The following is a 26,185-nucleotide window of genomic DNA, read 5'->3' as shown; positions in this document are numbered from 1 at the left end:
CGATGTCAAGTCTGCTCTCACGATGACCGTTTCTCGAACTTTTTGGAGTGCAGGGATGTGGACCCTGAATTCCAGCCCTGCGAAAATGCCCCACCATCAAAAATTGTCACAGGTCGCGTTGCGCGCATGTCCTGATCCTCAAACGATTAAGCAATCCCACCGCTACCACAATGGCGACCAACGGCGAGCTCCCAATCGAACCCCACAAGACCTTCGACACAATCCTCGTCCTTGACTTTGGCTCCCAATACTCCCACCTAATCACCCGGCGTCTCCGCGAGCTCAATGTCTACTCCGAAATGCTCCCTTGCACGCAGAAGCTATCCGAGCTATCATGGAAGCCCAAGGGTGTCATTCTATCCGGAGGGCCGTATTCCGTGTATGAGAAGGGCGCGCCTCACGTCGACCCCGCTGTCTTCGACCTGAACGTCCCGCTACTGGGCATCTGCTACGGCCTGCAAGAGATTGCGTGGCACCATGGGAAGAACGTGCTTGCGGGCGAGAAGCGAGAATATGGGCATGCCTATCTGGACATTCAGAGGCATAATAGTGGAGCAGGTCACATCGACGAGCTCTTCAAGGGACTCGAGGACAATCTGGAGGTGTGGATGTCGCACGGAGACAAGCTATCTCACCTTCCTGACTCATTCGTTACGATCGCGACAACCTCCAATGCTCCGTTCGCTGGCATTGCGCATACCGAGAAGCCGTACTATGGCATACAGTTCCATCCTGAGGTCACCCATACGCCGAGAGGTACACAGCTGCTAAAGAATTTCGCAGTCAACGTCTGCAGAGCGGAGCAGAACTGGACGATGAGTAAATTCGTCGACCAGGAGATTACCCGCATCAGAAAGCTTGTAGGTGAGAAAGGCCAGGTCATAGGCGCCGTGAGCGGCGGCGTGGATTCCACCGTGGCCGCGAAGCTTATGCAGGAAGCCATTGGTGATCGCTTCCATGCCGTTCTGGTCGACAATGGCGTCCTGCGCCTTAACGAAGCCCAGATCGTCAAGGAGACGTTGACGAAGCATCTCGGAATCAATCTGACAGTTGTTGACGCGAGCGAGCGGTTCCTAGGCCTGCTCAAGGGCGTGAAAGATGATCCCGAAAGGAAACGGAAGATCATTGGCAACACCTTCATCGAAGTCTTCCAGGAAGAAGCGAAGAAGATCGCAGATGCGGCAGCCGGCTCCTCGAAAGCTGGCGAGATCGAGTGGCTCTTACAAGGCACCTTGTATCCGGACGTCATCGAGAGCATTTCCTTCAAAGGCCCAAGTGCAACGATCAAGACGCATCACAATGTTGGCGGCCTACTTGAGAATATGCACCTCAAACTGATTGAGCCATTGCGAGAGCTCTTCAAGGACGAGGTCCGCGAACTCGGAACGCAGCTTGGGATTCCAGAAGACCTGGTTTGGAGGCATCCGTTCCCAGGCCCTGGCATTGCGATCCGGATCCTGGGAGAGGTCACACCAGATCAGGTCCGTATCGCCCGAGAAGCTGACAACATCTTCATTGAGGAGATCAAAGCCGCTGGTCTTTACCGAGATATCAGCCAAGCTTTCGCGGCGCTCCTGCCCGTCAAGGCTGTCGGCGTCATGGGAGACAAGAGGGTGCATGATCAGGTCATTGCTCTCCGTGCTGTGCAAACGACCGACTTTATGACGGCGGATTGGTATCCGTTTGACGGGCAGTTCCTCAAGCGCGTCAGCAGAAGGATTGTGAATGAGGTCAAAGGGGTTTGCCGTGTCGTTTATGACAGTAAGTCTCCCACTGTAGAGACTGTAAAGGATCAAGCTGACATGAAGAATAGTTACAAGCAAGCCGCCTGGCACCATTGAGATGGAGTGAACTCTGGGGCTTGGTCGTTCATGGCGTTCTGCATATCTGGCGTTGAAATGATGCATGAACTAAAAGATAGACTATGACATGGCTTAACGAGCGTTATACCCTGATAGAGTAATTGAGTTTCTCATAATACACTGATGTAAATCTGAAATCTGCTGCCGTCGGTGTTACTATGCAGAAGCATCCGGCTCTTGGCGAAGTTGACGTCATCATCCCACCATCCATCCCACTAAGAGTGAGAAAAGGTTCACCCTTCGAGACAAACACTTCTATCAGACCTTCAATTGCAGACCGAATCCACTCAATACAAGGAAACGACCAAGTACAGTACTTTCCACCCATTTATCCACCCATTCACCATGAGCGGCAACTCCAACGTCGGCAACCGACAGGTGTACGAGGCCGGTGACCAGGTCGATCTCTCCAGTCTGTCACCGTCTGCTGATCACTGTCGCTGACGATGCAATAACACAGAGGAACTACAAAGACTCCGAGATCAACGAGGCCGAGCGCTACAAGGAGGGCAAGCCCAACAGCCATCTCGCCCAAGACTCGAGTGGGTTCCGCCAGCACGACCCACTACAAATAGAGCCAGAGCTGATTGCACAATCAATAGAGGACAACCGGACGATAGCCAACAAGCTCGCTCGCGAGGAGAAGGTACAGTGCCGCCAGGGTGTTACATTAGTCCGGAGCGCTGACCATTGCAGCGCGGTGATGAGGAGGAGGACAACAAGAGTGAGGAGACGAAGCTGCACAATAAGGATCCTACGCTACCCGTAGGTCTCCACGTCCTCCAAACGACAGCTCTATCTTTGCAGAACGGCTAACATGATCATCACTGCAGGCCAGGTCTCACGGCAACGAGCCCAGCAAGGGGGCCAAGATCGACAAGGAGCTGCAGGATGAGGAAGAGGAGATCCTGAAGAAGAAGGGCTCTTTTGGCCCCAAGGGCTCTTGAGATTCTGAAGAAGATGGGCTCTCAAGAGGATGCCCTCTAGTTGATTCTATTCTATCTGCATGGTCGGCGATGTGGACAGCTAGCTTCTCGGCAATAGCAAAACAGACATCTTGACGAGTCGCTAATGATATGCACTGCTTAAATGTTCGCCAGTCTTCGATGTTCCTTCCCAGTAGCAACATGAGCTCATAGGACACTAGCCGATACTCCATACTCTTACCGCAAAGTGGCCCTTCTAAGTGGTCCAATCTTTTCCATGCAGCCGCAGCGCGGCGCAGCTGCGTTTCTTCTGCGCGCCGACCCATTGAGTTGACGACAACCATCTAATTGATCTCATGACTTCTTGTGCATCACAGTTGCAGCCGCCTTCCCAAGTCAGTTTCTGCGTGTTTTCGTAAACGGAAGCCCGTAACGCACCTGATGGTTTGGGTAAATCAACGACTCTGCAAGTACCACGTTCTCTCTCCTCCCAGCAGCGAAGACGATGAGTTCCGCGATGTCTTCCGGCGTCAACGGCTCACAGTTCGCATAGACCGCATCCGCTTTCGCCTTATCGCCATAGAACCTGACAACCGAGAACTCCTGTTCCTTGTCAGCATCCCTCATCTCTGTCAACCCCTTACTCAACCTACCGTCTCGACCTGTCCCGGATCCACCCCAATAACCCTTATGCGCGTTGCAACAAGCTCCCTCCTTAACGCATCCGTGAATATCTTTACAGCAGCCTTTGTCGCGCAGTATATGCTGCCGCCGGGATACCCCTGATGCCCGGCTATGCTGCCGATGTTAATGATGTCGCCTTTCCCGCCGTCAGGCCGCTTCTTGTAGATCTTGAGGACTTCCTGCGTCATGTTTATGAGCCCGGTCACGTTGGTCGCGAACATGGTGTCTATGTCTTCTGGGGCGATGTCGGGGGCTTGGGCTACGCCTTTGACGAGGCCGCTGTTTACACACCTCTTGTCAGCAAAGGTGTGTTAGGAGGTCTATTGTGGGCTGTGCGGGCTGTGCGGGCTGTGGTTGAGAAGACGTACGCATTGTTCACAAGCACATCGATCTCCCTAAATTCCTCCGGCAGCCCCTCCACGAATCCTTTTACTTCTTCCGGCTTGCTGACGTCCAGCTTGACGGGAAGAACCTTGACACCCTCGCCCACCTCTGTCTTGATCTCTTCTGCTAGCTCTTTCAGTGCGTCGATCCGCCGTGCTGTGACTACAAGCTTGAGGTTCTTAGGCGAGGTTTTGGCGAACTCTTTTGCCGCGCTGCGTCCGATGCCGGAGGAGGCGCCGGTAATGACTATGGTTTTGCCTTCGAGGCGTTGGGCCATTGCTGAAGCCATTGTGCGTTTGAGGGTGGTGGGGAAGAGGAAGTGGGGGTTTATGGTGGGGTTGTGGTGGTTAAAGATGCTGTTGGAGTAGAGGGCGAGACGGCGGAGGGTCTGATAAGGGCGCATGTGCTTGTAACTCATAAAAGTTCCAGTCTTTTGAATTGGTCGAAGCAATTGAGGCTGAAGTGTTGGGTGTGTTCCAGGTCTGGAAAGAAGAACGTGGTGGGGAGCTTCGACCCAAGGGCCTCGGCAAAGCTTCCGCAGAACCCTGCGCGGCTTCAAGCCACCAACGTGCCGCCTTGCTGGATCGGGACAACGTGCCAAAGCTTGACTGAACGTCAACCCATCTAATGGAGCTGTGTCCCAGCAATGGACGGATGACAGCTTGTCAAAGTCGGGTGTGGGGTACCCCGGCCTGAATCGTGCTTCGACGATGATAATGGAGTAGCCGTAGACCAGATCTTGAAGAGAAAGGCTGTATAATGGGGATAAACAAAGACCGAGCCAGGCATCGCAGAAAGGGAACCTTCTTACAAGACGAACGAAAGGCAAAGAAAGAGCTTGGGTACCCGTGGTAGCTGTTCTCTACTTCTAGCAGCGACAGCGCGCCCAGACGCGGAGTGTGTCATTGAAGGCTGGCAAGCCGAATGAAAATTGCTCGATAGACGGGTAGACGCTATTGGATTTGAATGCAGCGCAGGAGTACAATTGCTGGTGCCGGACGTTGCGTTTGCTGGTTGTCTTGCTGGTAGCAATGACTGTACTTTCCGTTCGCCAGTTGCCAGTCTGATGATACAAGATGAGCGTTATCAGCCTGTAGGTACATATCCATGGCCGTGTATACTCATAACTAATTTATCGTAGGACGCGTTCTATATTTCTTATTACTCAAGCTGCATCTCTGCGTCTTTTCAAGTTTATTGTATGTCTTAGCCGAGCATGAAGAGATGACAATAGAGCTTTTCCATTGTTTGAATCCTTAACAGACTTCTTTTGTGTGCAGCTGCCTTTGTATGACAACGGGTTGTTGCCACTCTTCGCTCCAAAAGCTACTATGTGGTCTTCCAGGGCGGGGGAGGTGACATATTGCTTACTCCTCTAGTCCTTGCGTCTGACAACAGCTTGCCAAAAGTCGCGAGATATTTCCGTTCGCACCAATACCGGTACATCGACCTTTGCTGTAAGTATCATTGTCGGCTTGCGCGCACCAGCTGAGCGCGTGAATTTAGCAAGATCATTGGCTGACTTGATTACAGAGTCACGAACTCCGCGCGTAGATACTCGCTCCGACGCTCAGCCGGTTGTAACGCCGTGAATTTTCCTTTACCAACTTACTCACAGGCGCGCCAGTGGGGCCGTGGTGTTGTCACAGGAACATGGAGCTCATTCACAACTGTCGTGCCCTGACAACCGTCTCTATCAAGTCACTCGCTCTGTATCATCCTCCTCCCTTCTTCATTGCAACTCGCAACTCGCTCCAGAACGATACCAATACCGCGATTTTCCAGAAAAGTATCGCCTTCCAAGCATTTCCATTCGCAAGCCCTTCTGAGACACGCTTATTATCGCAAGTTGATCTACGTTGTTGACAGCACGCTCTGCCTGTTTTTGTTGTTTCAAGCGACGTGATATCTGGTACCTTCAACCACGGTTTCTCATCTTTAACTCTTCCACACCTTACTCCTGTCAACACGACAATCCACACACCTAAAGCAAACGCTTATCCGCAAATCGCCATGCCTTCTCTTCTCTCCCTCGTGTTTGCGCCGTCCGCGAACGCACAGCACTCATGGAGACAGCAAGCGATATCATCGCAGCAAGTCTTCTCTAATGTAGAGGTTAGTAATCCACCGCACCTCAGTGGTACCGATGTTGACTCGCTACCGCAGTTCCTGGCGCACCAAAACCCATATCGGGTCAAAGCGCTTAGCTCTCAAGAGTTTCTTTTGACTTTTGAGGAGCCTCAAACCTTGTACGCCATACCCGACCTGCCGGCCGACCAAAAAGATTGGTCGTCTATCGCTGCGCGCATTGTTAGCGCGTTACCAACAAGTATCTGGCGGGACACGCGCGACCGCCAACTAATCCTTTACACGCCTCCGATCCTTCTTCCAGGCCTAGCACAGCCTAGCGACCTCCCGCTGGTACTTGCGCCGCGACCGGTAACCCACTCCGGCGATCTCAAACCTCACGAGACTAGCCGGCGTTCAGAGTTCGCCGTCGAGTGCCTCAATTCGAACTGGGCGCATTTCTACCTTCAGCAGCAGAGCCTCGCAGCGAGGGGCGTCTTCCGGCGCACATGCTTCAAGAAGAAAGACGTGCCGGTCCCTGCATACAAAAGCTCGACACGATACTTCGCAGAGGATCAAGGCGGGTTCTACGGGGTCGACGTCGACACTCCAGATTCCTCGACAACTCCCCAGGACGCATACTCTGCTCCCATCATCGAGGAAGAGGGAGAGATGGCTCCCACCATCGTCTCAACGCAGATGGAGCCGGTCGCCGAAGCATCGCAAGGGATGATCACCACCGAAATCGAGCCTGCTAAAGCGGCTGAAGCACAAGACGACCCCTATGTGTTCGAGTTCCCAGATGAGGAAGAAGAACTCGAACAGCTCATCCGGGAAGAAGCGCCGAGGGACCTTGAGCGAATGGCCGATCGGGCTCGGAAAAATTCCCTAGTCAGCATTGATGAAACATCCGAAGCCCAGACTAACGATGAGGTCCACCTCACTCCTCCCGAGGAGGCCACGCATTACCGATTAGACGAGGAGGAAGACTCCGAAGCAAACACTGACGTTGAAACCGATCTTGCGACACCGGAGGAAGCTATGCACTATCGCTTGAGCGACAAGGTGCATGACTATGAGAATGAGAGTGAAGAAGCCGCTCACGAAGTGCAGAATGAGGAACTGCACCAGGATGTGGATGTGGTGGCCATGATCCAGTCCGCATCATTAGATGTTCATGCGGAGCTCGAGAATTTGCCTCGCCGCGCGTACGAGGTCCCGGACGGTGCAGAGGTTGATCCATACTGGGCTCCTTACGAACACAACTCTCTGGTTCCCGAGAGCACCAAGACCTCTCCGGAAGTGTGCGTCTGGACAACAACACACCATGAGGACTTGAACTTCTATGAGGGTCACGTCCGTAAGGGGTGGGACGAAAATCAAGGCGAGGAGCACGATGCTTTCCGCCGCCACGTCTTGTCCGCCAGCGCTTGGTCTCACGTCTACGTGATGGACCCCACCTCAGGCTACAAAGTGCCGTACGGTGCGATGAATCGGCGGTTGGCAGAGGAGGTATACGAACCGGGTACGAGTGGCATCAAGAGGAAATGGTGGTACAAGCCTGGCGCTAAAGGCTTCAAAGAAACGGTGGATCCGGAAACCCAAACGAACCGGAAGACCTTCTGCCCTCGGCGATCGCGGCTGACAGAAGCGCAGAGTGCTTCTGATGATGCGGACGAGGACTCGTATGTCTCTGCGAGTGACTTTGACCAGACTCCTGCCGAAGAGTTCCAGCACCTCTATGCTGGCCTCTCACAGGATATACTGGACGGCGGTGAGGCCTCGGACTGGAGCGACTTCGGCAGTAAGCGTTCTGAAGACGATGATGTCACAGAAGAGGAAGGGTTTGAAGAGGCGGCAGGAAGCAATGTCGAGTTCGCTTTTGACGACGAAGGCATGACTTCACAGTCAGTGCGAGAAGCGTGCGCTGACGCGCGCTCTGGATCCTTGAATGGCCGCCAATCACGTTTCGGCCTACGTGATGAGGACTTGGACTCAGTCGCATCCGACACTGAGTTGCTGGGATCGTCTCAAGCCGTGAAGCGGTCTCTATCAGCGCCACCGTCGCTGTACCGGGAGACGTCCATGGCTGGCATCGGTGGCGATGAGCGCGACGTTGAGGAAGACAGCTTACTCTTAGAGCAAGACGAGGACAGCTATGACGGTAGCGTCGAGTACACCGCCGACGACGAGCCAACCTTTGGTGATGCTCACATCGTAGTGATGCAACGGCAGGCGCGTGTCTTTGGCCAGGATGATGACGCCTTGGACAGCTCGATGATCCAAGACCACCATGAAGAGAATGCCGAGAAAGACGCGGCTTCAGGAATGCCAGAAGATATGAGCTTCGAAAACGGCCAGGAGAACGACACCGTCGGTGCTGACCAGAAAGGAGGACCGGAAGTAGACAACATAACTGATGAGGGTCGAGATGAGGATGGTCTGATCCTCCAAGACCTCTCAATCGCCACTCCCCCACCTGCTGCCGTCTAGCATGAGGAGATGGAATATCTACAAGATCCGAAAGTACAAAGCGAAGATCTGCGTCGAGATTCTGGTATCGACAGCAGCGGCTCTTCTTCACTCAGCTCGACATCTGACTCATCCTCCCCGTTGCATTCAAGCGTGAGCAATCTGGCCGAGGCAGCAATGAATGCTGCCTTGGAAGATGTCATCGAGCGGTCCTTCAGTAAGCGCTATTCCCTTAGCAGCAGCATGGCGGGTGTACTAACGTGTAATCCTCTAGTGAACGCCCGGCATCAGGAGTCCGAAATCTCTACCGCCAAGACAGTCGCTGACGCGCCATCGTCGTCGAGATTGGGGGGTACGATACAGGCCGCGGTCGTCAAAGGCGACAACAATCGCGATGTTTGGCCAATTGACCAAGCGCCAACATCCATTGGTCTGGCGACGACCGCGATCGCCAGTGCACCGGTCTACACCACGTTCACTCCAGCCCAGCGCACAGCTTCCGACGCGCTAGTTAAGTTGATCGCATCGCAAGTTCCGTATTCAACTCTCGAACTGGGTGTGAAAATCACCGGCAGGGTACGTGCATGTGGACGGGTCGTAAGACGGATACCCACCCTAGCCTGGGGTTCGATGTGCGGCGCTGCGAGCGCAGCCGCGAGTCTGGGGATTCGGGCTGTGAGCGGGACCCATGCAGTCGCTCGAACGGTCTGGCATACACTGATGGTAGGGTCGATCGTTCCAGAAGAGGTGGAGCAATTTCTGGGTTGAAGATTCGTGCATGCACTCGCTTGGGCCCGTGGATCGCAGCTGATGATTATCCGGGGTACGGGAGCTCAGCAATCATGACTTTCACGAAGCGTTCGATTATGGAATTTATGAAGGCATTGGGGGCATCTCTGACAGAACTGTTCTGAGCGGCATCTAGTTACGCGGATTGGAGTTCGGTGGACGACGTTACACGCATGGACGGTGCACATGACCGGCATACAAGGTGTTTGGCTTTTGTTTGCATTTACAATGGTGTTTCTGGGTTTGGGACGCATTATGATACCCTTACGGTTCCGCATGGTTGATTTGGCATGCACTGGCGTTGGGAGACTGAGAGCGTCAACATCACGATCAGATATTTTACGAGCGTACTAGACTTATCCGAAGTTCTATGAATAACAACATCATTCCTCAATTTCCGCTTCTGATCTGCGATCATTACCGAGAATGGAACAAGAAGTGATGTTGGCTGATGAAGTCACGTGCGATGGCAGTATATCGCGGGCTCGACCGCGTCTGTTCGACGACGCGACAGCTTGCCCTCTCACCATCGGATGCTGACAACTGTCTCGACTAAAATGTGTCCTTCGAATCGATGATGGGCGCGCTACATGGTTCAAGCACCGCACTGAAAGAAATTGACAGCAGTTTCGCAAACCTACAGGAGTGCCGAGCCAGCGGGAAGTACCCCGTCCCATACGACACACATTCTGCAGCACGCCTATTGGTATCGTGCTGCATCTTAATCTTGTTCGTTTTACTCCGGAAAGATTTCGGCCACTGGAACAAGCGCAAGCTTTTGAATCTTAGTCACCAAAATGCTACACGAAATTCTTCTTTCGCTTTCCGGCCATCCTTCCGCGCTTTTTGAAGACTCTGCGAGGTCTGAGTTGAGGCTAGACAGCTTTCCACTGCTTTCACCGCCAGAGAAGGCCCTGCTCTCTTCGGTTGGACATCTAGCTAGGCTGCATCGAGCGCTCAGAGATCATGCTGCCACCATTTCCTCTATCCACCCCTCTGCAATCTGTCGTGCGGTGGCTGTATCAATCTCTTTCACTCATCTCACGAGGTTCCAGCAGAAGATACTCGATGTTGAGAGTCAGATCCTGCGAAAAGACGCCGCCATCGTCGGCGCATACAACATTGTTCCTCTAGCCGGCGTAGTCGGCCAGTTTGATGAGTGGACCAGACGTCTGGAATGGCTGTGGGATATTTCCTGCTACATGCTCCCATCCGAGGCCGATTGCGCTGCAAGCGAGGAGGCTAGGACTGCAAACGCGTGCACCGGGGCTAGCATCATTGATAAATTGCGTCAAGAGGCTCAGACCGGATATCCCGACATTGAAGCCGCAGCGACCGAGCTCATCAAGGTAGCCGAGACGGCGTGGCTGAAACAACTATCAACGTGGGTCTTGTACGGACATATACCCGCATATGGCGGTAAGGATTTCTTCGTTCATACAGATGAAGATACAGCAGACAGCATTCCAGAGTTCCATGCCAACAGCAAGCTGCTTCCCAAATTCATCTCACCACAAGCAGCAAGTTCCGTCCTGTTCATAGGCAAGTCTCTAAATCAAATTCGATCCCATCACAGAAACATTGAGACTTCACACGAACGCTCGTCCACAGCATCGGAGCTAGAACTCGTAACGGTCCATCTGCAGTACCTGTCAGCACTGAGTTCCCCCATTTCATCTGCCAGCTTCTCGGATGCAATCTCCGCAATTCGTGTGTCGTTATCTCGAAACACACTTCAGCAGCTTCTTCCACTACCAAAGATCCTGCAGATCCTGACGCTGCTGAAGGATTTCTTTTTGCTCGGACGCGGCGAGTTTGCGATGGCTCTAATCACGGAAGCGAACGAGCAACTCCGTTCACGGCATAGCTCAAGTGGACAACCCAGACACCGACCTAACCATAATCTGCAAGGTCTACTCATCAAGGAAGGGGAGGTCACAGCGGTTCTGATGCGGACATGGGCAGTTTTGTCATCTTACACGGGAGATGAAGATATCACCGACGACATTTTGGACCTCGCGCGCGATACAGTCCATCTCTCCATATCCAAACCGGCTACCACACGTCCCGCGACCCCAGGGCGAGCCAGGGAAGATCCTGTATCACTCCCCGAAGTGGCAGGTGTTACCTTCAACGATGTCCTCATGGCTATGCCCATCACTCTGAACCTGGACATACCCTCCCCCATGGATCTCTTCATCAGTAGCTCAGAGTTGGAGGTTTACTCCACGATACATGCGTACCTCCTGGCGATTCGCAGAGCACACTTCAGGTTGGCCGACCTTTGGCGGCACAGCAGCCTTCGCCGAATTCACCCCGCGCCTCCAGGCCCAGCTCATTGTGCTCTACCAGGTGGCCGAGATGAACTCAGGAAACGGAGGCAGAGGGCCGATACGCGCGCCTTAGCTCTGCGAAAGGTCTGGGCGACTTGCAGTGCTGCAATTTTCCTCCTCGCCGAGACGGCAGGATACTTCGAAGGAGAAGTCATTCAAGTGTCATGGAAACATTTCCATCGCTGGATCACAGCGGCTCAGGCGACAGGTGGCTCGGCATCAAGACCACAGACTTCGTCATCCTTGATTCACAGCACAATAAGCACGAGACCGTTGTCCGCTGAGTCGTACAGGCCAAGCCAGCATGGAACGCGTGGTGAATCGGCTGAGCGAGCTGAGGAAACACCGCATGATCCCGAGGCGCTCGCGTCTGCTCACCGCAGGTTCCTGACGGCACTTGTGGGCTCACTGCTCTTAGCAGACAATGACTGGGCCCGCACGTTACGGACTCTCCTGTCACATGTTGATGAGCTGGTCGCCTTCTTCACTCGTCTGCAGACCATCCAGCAGAACCTTGATCTCGAAGAAGATGAAGGCTTGGTAGACGCTTTGACCAACCATGCCGAGGAAGAGAGACAGGTAGCACTCGAGCTAGACCGCTCACGAAAGAGGATAGACAGCGATCTACAATCGCTAGTGGCTCGTCTGAGGATTATTGATACTGAGCGCCTGGGATCTAGCGGCTTCCACGTCAAGCCGTCGTTGAGTGAAGACAGCTATGAGCCGTGGAGATGTGGCGGAGTTGATCGCTTGCTGATGAAGCTTGATTTTGGCAGTTCGGTGGCAGATGACAATGAGGATACAGACAAAGACTAATCTCGGTTTCTCTGACACTCCTCGCGCTTCGCTGTGGACAGTATCTTACGTGGCACGAACGATTGAAAGGTCAAGAGATCAGTTTCCGCTGCGATGCATACACTGATATTTATGCCATGCTTGCTACATGTATAGGGTACGTGCCATGCTAACAAGTATGACCAAACCGCTGACGTATGCAGTCTTGCCAGCAAATTGCGCTGCTTTGCACTCCATGAGCAGATAAATAGTGCAATCAGCCTCGCTTTACTCCCACACTCTTCAAACACCAGCAACGACTATACAGACTTAAAGCTTCCAACAACATTAAGCCATAGGTGAATCACACGTGTGCAGTATTGCTATTCCATCCTGGTCAGTCGTCAGCTTATTGAATTCACCCTGAACAACCCGTATGCTCTTGGTGCTGCAACAGATGATTAGGCGCTTTCCACAGAACGCTTTTCTTTGCCACTGACTGACTCAACCCCCAAGTTTCTTGCCGCTAACTCTTGTCTGTAGGAAGTATAGTATTATTCTTCGGCTCAACAAGCCAACTCCAAACATCGACCCATCAGAGCATCGAAGCCACTCAGTTAAATATCCCAACGCCTTCTGAATCAGTTTATCACTCTCTGGACAACCTCCTTATTGCAGTCCCTCCTCGACATCAGGCTTACCTCCGTTAGCCGAACAGCGAGACTTGCAATCATGTGTTTACAAGGCATGGTCACTTTTGAATGCGGCTGCCGTCAACCGTACTTCGATCCCTGCGAGCGTTGCTATCAAAATGACCAGCCTTGTCCAAATCCGGGAATGGAGGACGACCTTGAACATCGCCCATGCCCGGATTGCGGCGGTCCGCCCTACTTTGAAGACGAAGAGGATGGTCCATACGGATACGCTGAGCCATTCGGACGTGGGGGTGGGTCGTTTGGACAGCCCGGTGGACCATTTGGACAAGGCGGTAGGCCATTCGGTTACGGTGGTGGCTTGTATAGACAGGACTGGCCGTTTCAACACCACGGTGGACCTCTCGGACAGCGTGTTGGACCGTTTGGCCAGCGTGGTGGGCCATACAGACGCGGTGGTGGGCCGTACAGACGCGGTGGTGGGCCGTACAGACACGGTCGTGGGATGTTCGGCCAGGGTGGACCGTTCGGGCAGCGTGGCGGTTCATTTGGACGGTCGGGACCATTTGGATACGGCGTTGGCCCGTTCGAGCGAGGCGGCAGGCCATTCGAGCGAGGCGACGGCGTATTCACGCGGGACAGAGGCCCATTCGGACAACCGGGGCCATTTAATCGGGATGATGGGCTACACGGGCAGGGAAGGCCATATGGAGAGCACGAACCGAACGGACTAGGCGCCGGAGGTGCAGCGAGAGCACCGTTCGAAGCGATCATGGAGTACCTTCGCCGTCGTAATGGCGGTTAATGAGGCGACGATGGCATGGGGTGAGCGGAAGTATAGCTTAACATTCTACCATCTCTTGCGGAGCGCCTTTCACCACCATGTTTTCTTCAGGTCTTGTGCCACAGTCTTCTCTTGTGTGATTCAAAACAGTCAACTACATACCGTATTGGGAGTCCTGCACCCCAAGCCCTCGGTTCAAGCGTGGCAACTTTCGTCATAGCGGGTTAATGTTCATCACCGGCCAGCATTCCGTACCCCTAGTGTGTGTCACGATACCACGAGTGAATCAACATACTGCTGACGCACGACTTGTCATCACCACGTTGCGTTGCGTTGCTGTTTAGTAGCATACAAATACCGCGAGCTTCTCTTCCACAGATTACGTCCCCGACCTACCAACATCCAACAAACTTCAACATATTAACCACAAAGATGAACCCTATACTTCTTCAGAGCATCTCGCTCACCCCCTTGAACTGCTGGTAAGTCTCACATTTCTGTTACCACTTCGCTCTAGCCCGTCCTCAAAACTAGATGGAGGTGGATCAAGCCTCCGGCAGCGCAAGTCATACCCTATCAACCAATGCCTTTGTAGAGTCCTGCAGTCATTTGTATCTTTTACTAGAGTCCATATAGCGGCTAATTCCCTCGCTACTATCTCTTGTCGACGCTGACACCTCGAGTGTAGGGAAAACAAACCTCACCGTTTCGCTTTCTCGTGCCAATACAGGACACTTAGCCACCAGCGCGTCGAAGCTGTCGAGCTAAAGATTACAACCTCTCGCACTCTCATCCTCACTGTCTGGACTTTCTACGCCTCCAGGCCCCACGAATCTTACACTTCTCACTCAATCGGACCGTAGGCTCAGCCGCTCAACATCATGTGCATCATACAAGTAACCGTCTATGATTGCGACCACTCCGCCCGATCTCTCCGGCACTGTGGGATCGCCGAGCTACGCGGACGGCCTTGCGTACTTCCTCCCCGGGCACAAGATTTCCACCTTGGTCTGTGCCCGCGCTGCGAGCGCCTGGGCGGAAGCTACCTAGATCCATATGTCGCGGTTGATGTGCCTGTGGTGGTCGGACTCGGGTACAGAGCCCCAGTCGGTCTGCTCAATCCAAGCATCATACCCGTTCATACGGTCGTGGACAACCGCCTCACGGTATACGATCCGGGTTATGTGGAGGACTATCTCAGCCCCCTGGATCGCCCAACGCGAACTGCACGCGGTGCGCTTCTTGCTGGCCCTGGGTATGGGCCTTTCGGAGGTCCTCCGGCGGATCGGGCTCCACAGGCTCCACAGGCTCCACAGGGTCGGTATGGTGGAGAGGCGAGGCAGGCTGCTCCGGCTGGACAAGCTGCTTACGCCGCGCAGGATGAAGAGTATGAGGAAGAGGAGCCTGCTGAACAGGCTGCTCCTGCACAACGAGCCGCTCCTGCTCAGCGAGCCGCTCCCGCTAGGCAGACTGCGCCCGCTGGACTGGCTAACCCAAGCAGACAGACCGGGCGATACAGAAATGGTGGACGGGGTGGGCGAAGTGGTCATGGGCCCTCTTTTTGAGGTTGTGGAAGCAATCTCAGCGGTGAGGTCTCCTGAGGGTCATCGATGCATGTGCGGAACATTCCTGATTACTGTCTTACTGTCTTACTCTGCGTTCCTGTATCACGATATCTCCATGTAGTTCCATGGAAATGATGCCATGTCTTGCTACAAGTCAGCTTATCAGAAGTACCCCGAGGCGAGGACAAAGATCCATGTGATAATGAAGCCCTCTTAGGGTTACCGAAAACTATGGAGAGTTGACCCCGATGGTGTCTTGTCCTCGCTTAGTAATCAGAACATCACGCAACCCGCGCTCCACCAAAAAATATGAGCGCTTCATATCACAAAATGGAGAACGTAGTACACTTAAATCGCCGGTTCAAAGTTAATTAGAAGTTGAAGACAAATACAGATGAATAAGTTACCTAAGCCGCTTTAAGCAATGATTTTAGAGATCCGGCTGACAGATCTGTTTTTTATCCAGTAGGAGCTTGGCTCGGGACAACACCACGCCGAGGTCAACTCTCCATGGTTTTCTTTAACCACAGCTCTCCACCACTTTTGTTATCGGAATTTCGCCGCTGCGTCGGCTCGTACCTGCAGGCTCTCCATTTCCCCGCACCCGGCATCAGACTGCGGTTAACGCGACGGAGATCATTGCGATCAACCCGAGCCGTCCCCAGTAGATCTACATAAACAGGGACGACCGCGCCGACAGGATGGAGAGAATAAGAAGTCGACACTCTCGCATCCATGATGAGGCTGAGTTACCCTCAGTTTTTACTGTTTAGTAGCGTGTATGCAGGCGCCGCTGCCTTTGACTGCTCTACAGCAGCATTTGACACAATTCTGCCCTCTAATGCTCGTACTATCTCTGCTGTGCCGGTGAGTGCGAACGGTACCTATGGACAGGGCGCTGCAGACATAGCATATCCGATAAACCCAGTAAGTTTAGTTCCGGAGACATCTGATACCTTACAGCACTTTGCTCTCTGAAAAAGCATGCACACAGTCAGTTATCTTGTACAGTATGCTATTACGCAATCTCGTCTTAACATCATTTGAACATCGTTTTGCGCGCGAATTGCCGTCAGAGCACTGTTAACAGCATGTTATCAATGATTGATTGTATGCATGCCTTTTCAAAACCGCTGTCCTCTCCTTAAGTGGTTTCGTGCCTGCAGTAACGCTAAATCGACATAGACGAATCTGCCAGCTCTATGCGCAGTGCAGGTTAACGTAACTTCTTCCGAATCTTCATCATTCGCCTTCGGTTTGTTTCTTCCAGACGATTGGAACAGCCGCTTCCTCGCCGTGGGCAATGGCGGCTTCGCCGGCGGTATCAACTGGTTAGCTATGAGCCAGTCTGCAGTGCAGTATGGATTCGCAGCCATGTCTACCAACACCGGCCACAACTCGACATCGGGAGACATCACCTGGGCGTTGAACCAACCTGAACGGAAGATCGATTGGGGATACCGAGCCATGCACGGTTCGATTGTCCTCGCAAAGGATATAATCAGAGCCTACTATGCCAGCTCCATCAAATACTCATATTATTCTGGGTGCAGGTAAATCTCCTTCTCTTCCATTTCCTGCTCTTCAGCAATCTGAAGCTAACCTCAACTCCAGTACAGGAGGGCGCCAAGGCCTAAAGGAGATTCAACTCCACCCAGATAGCTTTGACGGCATTCTGGCAGGCGCACCGGCATGGTGGACCTCGCATTTGCAGCCTTGGACGCTCAAGCTAGGAAGTTATAACCTACCAGTGAATGCGTCGCACCATATTCCGCCTACGCTTTTCCCTGTGATTGCCGCGGAAGTTCTCCGCCAGTGGTAGGTTTCTCCTTCCTGCGTCAATGTGCAATCTAACGAACAGAAGCGACGGCTCAGACGACGTAGAAGACGGCATAATCAGCGATCCCGCGAGATGCAACTTCTACCCCGAGGCCCTCCTCTGCGGTGCGGCCAACCAAAATGCGAGCAGCTGCCTCACCGCGCCTCAGATCTCTACACTATACCAGATCTACAGCGACTACGTCGATACGAACCAGACCTTCGTCTTCCCAGCCCTCCCGCTCGGCTCCGAGCCGCAGTGGCCCGTCCTCCTCGGCGGCAGCAGCCCCCACCCGCTCGGTACGCAATACGTGCAGTACTTCCTGCTCAACGACCCGAACTGGAGGTGGCAGGACTTCTCGTACCGCATCGTGGAGCTGGCCGATCAGCTCGACCCGGGCAACGCGACGGCCGACGACTTCGACATGAGCGACTTCGCCGCGCGCGGCGGCAAGCTGCTGATGTATCACGGCCTGGCCGACGCGCTCATCCCGTCTGGCAGCTCCGAGTACTTCTACAAGCACGTCCTGAGGACTCTCCTGCCGAGGGGCGTCGAGCTCGACCCTTGGTACCGCTTCTTCCTCGTGCCGGGGATGCTGCACTGTGCGGGCACAGCGGTGAACGCGCCGTGGTATTTTGCTGGCTCGGGACATGCCGCGGCGGTGGGAACGGGGGCCTACTCGACGCCGGGATTTGAGGATGCGAGGCATGATGCGCTCTTAGCGCTGATGCAGTGGACTGAGAATGGTGTACCGGTGGATGAGCTGATTGCTACGAAGTTTAGGAACGATACAAATCCAGCTGCTGGAGTTTTGAGGCAGAGACCGCTGTGCCCGTATCCGAGACAGGCGGTTTATAGGGGTGGTGACGTGGATTTGCCTGACAGCTGGGAGTGTCAGATGCTCTATAGCTAGTGTGGTATGCCTCAGATGTGCTGGTGGCTTTGTGTTGTGTCAACGCGGCCAAGTTCGTAATGCTGCTGAAACGCAAGCTTGCCTTCATAGGCTTAAGCGCACCTATATTTCAAGCTGCCGCCGATCGATAGCAAACAAGATTTGAATTTCAGACAACGCATCTCCGTGGCCGTAAGCTAAGCTTCAGGTGCACATGCTGATACAGGCAGATCACGTTCAAATAAAATAAGCTAGCAATGATACCACAGGGCTAACGTCAACCTGGTAACCAGTGGGTACGTTCAAGCGAAACCCAGAGAATATTGACTCGCTTGAACGAATGTACAATGCAGATAAAACTGAGGGGTGCGGTTGTGAAGAAAAATTGCACAAGGCCTTAGACGCATGATTACAACCAGCCCTAGATCGCCACATTGTAAGCGCAGGCGTGAGCTGTACCATTCAAGTTACTGCACTCTACACACTTATCAGCTAATTCAATGAAGCGCGACTTTGTATAGTCAGTGCATGATCGCCAATCACAGAAGTCGTGAATTTCCTTGTACATCAACCTTAAATACCTTACACATCTACACTGTACAATGTACCGCGACGTGCTCTCATACATCGCTGTTGAGGACGCTGTACGCGCTAGACGACGCGTTGCCAGCTCGTGCGAAGCCGTCCAGCAGCCGCGGACAACGGCTCCAAGCGTCCCGGATCGCACCGCCAGGGCTCGTTGCCTAGATTACCGGGCCTGCTTGCGACCGTCCTTCATCTCTCATCCTCCGAATAATCTCCCCTCAATCCACACTCCCCGCCCTCTCCGCCTCCAAAACTCTCTGACACCTCCTCCACAACCTAACCCACTCACTCTCTCCCACGCTTCCCCTTCCCTCACCCTCCTCCACCCTTGGCTCCGCAACCCTCAAACACTCCACCACCCCCCTAACAACCTCGCCCCTAAGCAACACAGGCGGCCTCTCCCTCCCCATCTCCGGCACCCACGTCCTAAGCGCCTCCATCGCCCTTGCCTGGTGTCCACTCCTCGCAACCGCCGCAAACATAAGCCCGTACATGTCCGCCGAGCGCGCATACACACGCCTTGGCATCGCGCTCCAGACGGCCCAGAAGCCGTCCCAGTCGGCGTGGGCGGCGGTGCCGACGTCCGTCACGTAGGCATGGAGGAGGGTTAGCCAGGTCTTGTCGTCGTGGGGGGCGATGAGGAAGAGGTCCATGAATCTGCGCAGGCGGGCGCGGGTGGCGGTTAGGTCCTCGATGGCGAGATCCTCCGCGGCCGCATTTGTGTGCTCTGTGGTTGCGGGAAGAGCGGAGAGCGCGACGGGGCTCGTGGCGGCGTGGAACGCGAGGATCAGGTCCTCGGACAGCACGTCGTAGCCGTAGAGCTCCATGTAGTCGAGGACGCTGAAGGCGCGGGAGAGCGCTTTGCGCCGCCAGAAGCCGGGGTGCGGCTCGTGTTGAGGGTGGGAGGTGCGGGCGGCGTAGGCGAGGTAGGAGTAGAGGACGCGGTGGAATACGCGGGCGGGGATGGGGAGGCTGGAGAGTTGGAGGCTGCTGAGTGCGTTGTCTACCTGGTCAAGACGCGCTTCTGGATGGGCGGAGTTGAGGACGAGGCATTGGAAATCAATCATTAGCTCGTGGTGGACCAGGTCGGGGTATTGAGGCATTTGGGAGTAGAATGAGCGCATGAGGGGGCTCATGGCGGTGGTGTCTTTCTGGGGTGGAAATGGCCGGATGCTCGGTCCCAGCTCGCGGACTACTGCCTCAGGTGATAGACTGCTGAGGTGTCTTAGCTGGCTTCGCATCTCTTGCGCTGCGGCGTCGTCGTCCTCATGCGGTATCTTATGGCCGCTAGCCGCTGAGAAAGTCGAAGCTTGTCGGTATAACTGCGTAGAAAACTCGTTTTGAAGCTGTGCGGCATTGATAACGGATGCTGTGCCGAGACTGCGTCTTGGAAGCCTTCGCGCAGCAGACACTCCATGCAGGCTCCGGGTCTGCTGCGCCGCTTGCGGTCCTGACACTCGAGGCTGGATGGAGGGCAGAAGGTTCGAGTTGGATGGGCTTCTGAGGCCAGCCTCCCTCGAGAGATCCGCCTCCCGATCGACGTCGTCATGCCCCAAATCACTGCTCTCAACGGCTTGCTCATCTTTCTCACGTCTTTTAGCTGCGCGCTGGAGCGCACCTTCCCATAGCCCCTCAAGGTCCATCTCTACTCTTTTCTCCTCTGTAAACATCTGAACCACTATACTGACGCCATCCCGCTGTCTGCCGAAGCCCACGAAATCTGCCGGTGCCGCAGAAGCGTCTGCGGTGTCTTTTGCGCTCTCCACCATTCCAACATTGACGCACACCCAACCCGTCCTGATGCCGTCGTCGGGTGATGCGGTCTCTGACGCGCCCACGTTCGCCATGAGTTTCGAACGCCTTGCCTTCCTCCTCATCTTGAGCTTCAGCTCGTTCCGTCCTAACAAGCCATCCGCGAACGGTCGGAGCTTGTGTGTGCTGCGAAGCCATCTGCACAGCCGATCCGCTGAGACGTGTAGATGCTTCTCGCTCCGCGCTGTGCCCACAATCATGAGGAGGCTGGATCCGAGCGCGGGTGCGGGATCGAGAGCTCGGAGGTCGATGAGGGTCAGGTCGTCAAGACCGAGATCGATGGAGATTTGCTCGAGGAGGTCCTGTAGTATTGGAGGAGGGTCTACAGGGAGATCGGGCAATCGTTGCCGCTCTGCAAGCGGGTGCGAGAGGCTTGGCGCACGCTGCTGTGTTTCGACTTGGAGATACCAGGGAACGCCCGCCAGCTCAGTCGAGGGGGGTGCGCCTGCCTCTGCATCTTCTTCAGCCTGAGCGGGTGCTTCATCTTCTGAGATTATGTGCTCCTTCGGTGTCTGCTCTGAGCATTGTCTTGAACTTGTGAGGAAACCGCTCCGCTGCGTATCCAGCCGTCGTACCGGTCGCGCTCGTGATTCGGAGATGGCAGGTAGCTGGACGCCTGAGATGGAAGCGAACGACCTGACAATAGCGATGCGACAGCCATTGCATCCAAGAGCGGACGAGATGACCCTTGGAACAGACATTGCTGTGCTGATGGACGGTAAGGGGGATGGTCAAAATTTCCAGTGCAGGGCGGAGGTCCGCACTCCGCAGTCCGCCGCAGCTCAGCCGCCGGCTTGTGCCGGTAAGGCTGACATATCAAAGTCGAGAGGCGAATATTTCTGCGCAAAGAACAATCGTGAACCACCGAAGTCTCTCATAAACCCCCAGTCCTTCTTCTCCTTCCTCTCTCTCTCCGCCCTACACTCTCCTCCCCACCAGCTTTCCCCCTTACTTCCAATCTCACTCCCATCTACAGAACCACATTCTCATTCCTTTCCTCACCATGTCTATGGAAGTCGATACCCTAGCTTATACCCGGCCAGCACCGAGCGCCGCAACAATTCTATGCTGCAACTGCGGTGCCCCGATTGACGGCACAAAGGCCGCAGCAGCGCTCTGTGACGACTGCATTAAGCTTACAGTCGACATCTCTGAGGGCATACAGCGAGAGGCCACCGTCCACATATGCCGGGACTGTGATCGGTACCTAGCACCGCCCTCACAATGGTTGGTAGCGCAGCCGGAAAGCAAGGAACTTCTAGCCCTGTGCCTCCGGAAGCTCCGCGGTCTGAGCAAAGTGCGGATCATCGACGCCAGCTTCATCTGGACCGAACCGCACAGCCGCAGAATCAAAGTCAAGATTACCATCCAGCAGGAGGCTTTGCAGGGCACCATCCTACAGCAGAGTTTCGAGGTTGAATACGTTGTGGCATATCAGCAGTGTCCGGACTGCCAGAAGAGCTACACGCACAACACGTGGCGAGCCGTCGTCCAAGTCCGACAGAAAGTTCCGCATAAACGGACCTTTCTCTTCCTGGAACAGCTGATCTTGAAGCACGGCGCCCACAAGGACACCCAGAACATCAAAGAGGCGCACGATGGCATAGACTTCTTCTTCTCTGCCCGCAACTCTGCAGAGAAGTTTGTCGACTTCCTCACCTCAGTCGCTCCCGTGCGAGTCAAGAAGAGCCAGGAGCTCATTTCGATGGACATTCACACGTCAACAAAATCCTACAAGTTCTCTTACTCGATTGAGCTTGTCCCGCTCTGCAAGGACGACCTGATCTGCCTGCCCCTCAAGCTAGCGAAACAGCTCGGCGGCATCTCGCCCCTGACCCTCTGCTACAAGGTCGGCACGTCCGTCAACGTCATCGACCCAACGACGCTCCAGACCGCCGACATCTCCACTCAAGAGTACTGGCACACCCCCTTCGCCCCTCTAGCCGACGTCCAAGAGCTCGCCGAGTTCATCGTGCTCGACATCGAGCCCCTCGGGCCACAGAAGGGCCGCTTTGCGCTCGCCGAAGCGACCGTAGCACGTGCCTCCGACATGGGATTGAACGACACAACATACTACACGCGCACACATTTGGGCGGCGTCCTGCATCCTGGCGACTCGGTGCTGGGCTACCACCTCTCCGGCACAAACTTCAACAACTCACAGTTCGAGGCCCTGGAGAACCACCGCAACTACGCATCCACAATCCCAGACGTGATGCTCGTCAAGAAGTTCTACGCGCGCAAGAAGAAGAACAAGAACCGCAACTGGCGCCTCAAGCGCATGGCGAAGGAGGAGAGCGAGATGCTGCCCCGCAAGCAGGACCAGGACAGGCTGGAGCGCGATATGGAAATGTTCTTACGGGATGTGGAGGAGGACGAGGAGCTGAGAGCGAACTTGGCGCTGTACAAGAATCAGCAGAAGGCGAGAGGGGAGCGGATGGATGTTGAAGAGATGACGGAGGGCGGAGAGAGCGATGACGACAGGTTGAGGATTCCAATGGAGCAGCTTATTGACGAATTTGAGGAGATGGGTATGGAGGAGTAGGGGGCTGAAACATAGTGCGCGGCTCATTGCTCCTTCTCATTTTTGGCATCTGGCAGGCGTTTGGGCATTGCTTGATATCTACGCGTGATGAATTAGACGAGCATCATGCCATGCTGAGTAATTCCAAAATTCGTCATGCGACGATATATCCATCTGCTGCTACCACTTGCGCAATTTAGAATTGGTATTTTGTCTTGAAAGATGCTACACAGGCTGGATATGCGGACATCAACGGGAAGCGCACGTGATTGAACGCATGAAATGCGCGTAGGGCTGAGCTCGTCCGAACCTCGGCCAAAGTTGCAACACCAGTCCAGCGCAATCAACAACCAAACAGCCAGCAATGCGCCTGCTCTGTCCACCAGCGCGCCGGAAAGAACTTCACCCACGATGGAGTTCCTCCCCGTCCTTCAAAACAACTTCGACGAGCTAAAGCCCTCTCTCTTCGGTAACCCCCCACCCCAGCTTCCCCCCCCGTCCCCACCATTCACCTCCCCACTCACCTATACTAACCCACCACGCCCCCACAGAACTCCTCTCCGAGCACCAACTCGCCGCCCTCCTCCCCCCCTCCCTCCGCTACCTCCTCGCCCTCGCCACCCACCGCCACCCGCGCTACCTGATCCGGATCCTCAACTCCTTCGACGAAGTCTACGCGCTCCTCTCCCTGCTCGTCGAGCGCCACTTCCTGCTCACCTACGGCGGCGGCTTCACCGAGAACTTCTACGGCCTGAAGCGCGCGCGCGTCCTGCGCGTCAAGGGCGGCGAGGTTCCGCGCGCACAGCTCGGCGCCGCTGACGCTGTCAGGGAGAGTCTGAAGCTGGGCAGGGGAGATGTCTGGAGGAATCTGGCGGTCATGGTCGGGGTGCCGTACCTGAAGCGGAAGCTGGATGAGGGGTACGACGTGCACGCCGCGCATGCAAACGTGCTGGGGTTTCAGCGGCGGGACGAGCTTAGACCGGGTGCGAGTGTCAGCGAGAGGCTGTTGTTCTACTACAAGTGGTTCCTGCGCCGCATCTATCCCAGCATGAACGCGGCGTACTATTTCAGCCTGTTGGCGTTTAATCTGGCATACCTGTTCGACGGCTCGAAGTTTCACTCGCCGTGGCTGTGGCTTGTGGGCACGAGGATGAGGCGGATGGGGCGCGCGGATTATAAGGCTATTGAAGCGGCTGCGGCGCCGAAGATTACTGCGGCGAGGGCGGGCGCGAGACCAGGAATGGGGGGGTCGGTGTTCAATCCGAGGGTTATGGCGGGGGTGGTGTACCCACGGCTGCTGTCGAGTCTAAGGATTCTGCTGCCGACGTCGATCTTTGCGCTCAAGTTCCTCGAGTGGTGGCACGCGTCGGATTTCGCGAGGCAGCTGTCGAGGAAGGCGGCGGAGGCGCTGGAACTGCCGCCGCCGGTGGTGTCTGGGCTACCGGCGCCTGCGAGAGCTACGAGGAAGGGAGAGAAGGATTCCGCAGACTTCAAGACCGACCCTGAGAAGGCCACCAAATCTTCCTCCTCGCTACCGCCCAATCCGCCAATCTCATCCCTCACCAACCTTCCAATCCTCACAGTTCCCTATCCCGTCCCCTCGGACTCCTCGCCGCCAGATACGTCCCTTTGTCCGATCTGCACCTCCCCGATTGTTAACCCTACCGCTGCGCCCTCGGGTTACGTCTACTGCTACACCTGTATCCACAAGTGGGTGGATGGAACGCACGAGCGGCAGGTTGCGTTCATGGAGGGCGGTGGTGGTGAAGAAGGGTGGGATGATGAAGGGAGTCGAGAGGGAAGGTGGGAGAGCGGGAAGGATAGGGATGCGGTTACTGGGCGGCGGCTGTTGGGTGGGACGAGCGGGTTGAGGAGGGTGATTATATAGACAATATATTCACGAGGCATTGGGCGGCGTTTAAAGACATGTTAGAGACTCACTGCTAGACAAGCCTGGGGTCCTTTTGCGGCGTTTACTGGGCGCAAAATCGGATGGAACGACAGCTCGAGGAGTAGTACGAAATCAGACGGGTATTCTTGTTGTATTATATATAGCTCTTGAAAGCAGTGCGCCGCGCTTGAGATCCAGTCCAACCAGCTGTCAATACTTTAAACCCCATTTTCCGCCCTTAAAGCGCCCTCAAAGCTGCCGATAAAACTCCAGAACCTGCTCCGCGCCGTCTTCCCACTGAAGATCATTCTGCAAATGATGTCCCGCGCCCTCCACCGTCGCCAACCTGACACCCAATCCCCTGCTCCTCCCTCCCTTCTTGACTCTGACCTCCTCAGCCTCCGCCTCAATTTTCTTCCCCCTCACCAACTCCTCAAACCCCCCACGATAGAATTCCGCGAGCTTCTCCATCACATCCTTCGTCATCAGCACATCCTTCTCTCCCGCAAGCACCAGCAGCCTCTCCCCCTTTCCTGCTCCCCAGCCAACGATACTACTCATGACGGCTGTGGCGGAGGCGAAATGGTACATCATGCCCACCGGCCACCAAAAGCTCTCGTACATGCTCATCTGCTTCTCGAACTCCTGGACGCGGGACTCAGGCATCTCGTTGCAGAAAAAAACGCGCTTCACTAGCGCCGTGCTGCTGAGGGGGGACTTGGGGTGCCAGCCGTGGAGCAGCATGCGGAGGGAGAACCAGGGGTCGAGGGCCCACCAGTTGGTATAGACGCCCATTCTATAGACGACTGATATCAGCACTCGTTCAGATATGGGATGACCCATTGCCGAGTGGGAGAGGAGGGGGCGAAGGAAAGGATAGAAGAAGGGGGGGGGCACTCACGAGCCATACCCCGGCACCGCAGCCGCAAGCACCAACCCCCTAACCCTCACCCTCCCCCTACTCAGCACATCCTGGCTCAACCCCCCTCCACTCGAGTGACCCACCAGCACGACCCTCCCATCCTCCGCGCCCGTCTCCCGCTCCCGCCTCTCGGCGAACTCGATCCCCGCGACAAGATCATCCGCCAGATCGCTCTTGAACGTCGCGTAAAGCATGCGCAGGAAGCTCGGGTAGAAGCTCCCGCCGTGCCCGCGCAGGGAAAGCGCGTAGCACGGGATGTTGTGCCGCTGGCTGAAGAAGGTCATGTAGGAGAGCCAGACGGCTGCGCTGCCGCTGCCGCCGTGGAGGAAGAAGAGGGGGGCGAGGCGCGGGGAGGAGGTGGATGGTTCAGAGGGGGCGGCGTGGAGCAGCTCAAGGGTGCCGTTGGGAGTGGGGACGGAGAGGCGGGTTATGTGTGGGGGGAGAGGG

The 26,185-nt window shown here is 55.2% G+C and overlaps 11 protein-coding genes across 11 annotated transcripts; 8 read left to right on the top strand and 3 right to left on the bottom strand.

The window, feature by feature from the left end:
• Positions 1–170: 170 nt before the first annotated feature.
• W97_00146 (GMP synthase) lies at positions 171–1,851 on the top strand (the record flags this gene model as incomplete). Its single annotated transcript, XM_007778063.1, has 2 exons — positions 171–1,761; positions 1,814–1,851. 2 exons carry the CDS (start codon positions 171–173, stop codon positions 1,849–1,851), a joined length of 1,629 nt encoding a protein of 542 aa, XP_007776253.1.
• Positions 1,852–2,207: 356 nt separating this feature from the next.
• Positions 2,208–2,809, top strand: W97_00145 (uncharacterized protein; the record flags this gene model as incomplete). The annotated part of the gene is made up of 5 exons (XM_007778062.1): positions 2,208–2,261; positions 2,323–2,404; positions 2,465–2,508; positions 2,559–2,627; positions 2,696–2,809. 5 exons carry the CDS (start codon positions 2,208–2,210, stop codon positions 2,807–2,809), a joined length of 363 nt encoding a protein of 120 aa, XP_007776252.1.
• Positions 2,810–3,184: 375 nt separating this feature from the next.
• W97_00144 (uncharacterized protein) lies at positions 3,185–4,145 on the bottom strand (the record flags this gene model as incomplete). The annotated part of the gene is made up of 3 exons (XM_007778061.1): positions 3,185–3,391; positions 3,442–3,751; positions 3,841–4,145. The coding sequence occupies 3 exons, from the start codon at positions 4,143–4,145 to the stop codon at positions 3,185–3,187; spliced, it is 822 nt and encodes a 273-aa protein (XP_007776251.1).
• A 1,724-nt stretch (positions 4,146–5,869) lies between these two features.
• On the top strand, positions 5,870–8,416 carry W97_00143 (uncharacterized protein; the record flags this gene model as incomplete). The annotated part of the gene is made up of 1 exon (XM_007778060.1): positions 5,870–8,416. The coding sequence occupies one exon, from the start codon at positions 5,870–5,872 to the stop codon at positions 8,414–8,416; it is 2,547 nt and encodes an 848-aa protein (XP_007776250.1).
• A 156-nt stretch (positions 8,417–8,572) lies between these two features.
• On the top strand, positions 8,573–12,333 carry W97_00142 (uncharacterized protein; the record flags this gene model as incomplete). The annotated part of the gene is made up of 3 exons (XM_007778059.1): positions 8,573–8,612; positions 8,670–8,971; positions 10,240–12,333. 3 exons carry the CDS (start codon positions 8,573–8,575, stop codon positions 12,331–12,333), a joined length of 2,436 nt encoding a protein of 811 aa, XP_007776249.1.
• Positions 12,334–13,102: 769 nt separating this feature from the next.
• W97_00141 (uncharacterized protein) lies at positions 13,103–13,678 on the top strand (the record flags this gene model as incomplete). The annotated part of the gene is made up of 1 exon (XM_007778058.1): positions 13,103–13,678. One exon carries the CDS (start codon positions 13,103–13,105, stop codon positions 13,676–13,678), a length of 576 nt encoding a protein of 191 aa, XP_007776248.1.
• Positions 13,679–14,609: 931 nt separating this feature from the next.
• W97_00140 (uncharacterized protein) lies at positions 14,610–18,025 on the top strand (the record flags this gene model as incomplete). Its single annotated transcript, XM_007778057.1, has 5 exons — positions 14,610–15,049; positions 15,108–15,315; positions 16,479–16,846; positions 16,908–17,111; positions 17,158–18,025. The coding sequence occupies 5 exons, from the start codon at positions 14,610–14,612 to the stop codon at positions 18,023–18,025; spliced, it is 2,088 nt and encodes a 695-aa protein (XP_007776247.1).
• Positions 18,026–18,807: 782 nt separating this feature from the next.
• On the bottom strand, positions 18,808–21,102 carry W97_00139 (uncharacterized protein; the record flags this gene model as incomplete). The annotated part of the gene is made up of 1 exon (XM_007778056.1): positions 18,808–21,102. One exon carries the CDS (start codon positions 21,100–21,102, stop codon positions 18,808–18,810), a length of 2,295 nt encoding a protein of 764 aa, XP_007776246.1.
• A 302-nt stretch (positions 21,103–21,404) lies between these two features.
• W97_00138 (nonsense-mediated mRNA decay protein 3) lies at positions 21,405–22,946 on the top strand (the record flags this gene model as incomplete). Its single annotated transcript, XM_007778055.1, has 1 exon — positions 21,405–22,946. The coding sequence occupies one exon, from the start codon at positions 21,405–21,407 to the stop codon at positions 22,944–22,946; it is 1,542 nt and encodes a 513-aa protein (XP_007776245.1).
• A 390-nt stretch (positions 22,947–23,336) lies between these two features.
• On the top strand, positions 23,337–24,813 carry W97_00137 (uncharacterized protein; the record flags this gene model as incomplete). The annotated part of the gene is made up of 2 exons (XM_007778054.1): positions 23,337–23,394; positions 23,477–24,813. The coding sequence occupies 2 exons, from the start codon at positions 23,337–23,339 to the stop codon at positions 24,811–24,813; spliced, it is 1,395 nt and encodes a 464-aa protein (XP_007776244.1).
• Positions 24,814–25,065: 252 nt separating this feature from the next.
• Positions 25,066–26,022, bottom strand: W97_00136 (uncharacterized protein; the record flags this gene model as incomplete). The annotated part of the gene is made up of 2 exons (XM_007778053.1): positions 25,066–25,612; positions 25,718–26,022. The coding sequence occupies 2 exons, from the start codon at positions 26,020–26,022 to the stop codon at positions 25,066–25,068; spliced, it is 852 nt and encodes a 283-aa protein (XP_007776243.1).
• Positions 26,023–26,185: the final 163 nt, after the last annotated feature.

Source organism: Coniosporium apollinis (assembly GCF_000281105.1).
Source record: "Coniosporium apollinis CBS 100218 chromosome Unknown supercont1.1, whole genome shotgun sequence".
Classification (NCBI taxonomy): Eukaryota; Fungi; Ascomycota; class Dothideomycetes; genus Coniosporium; species Coniosporium apollinis.
The sequence above is the reverse complement of the archived record's forward strand: the minus strand, read 5'-3'. Positions and strand labels throughout refer to the sequence as shown.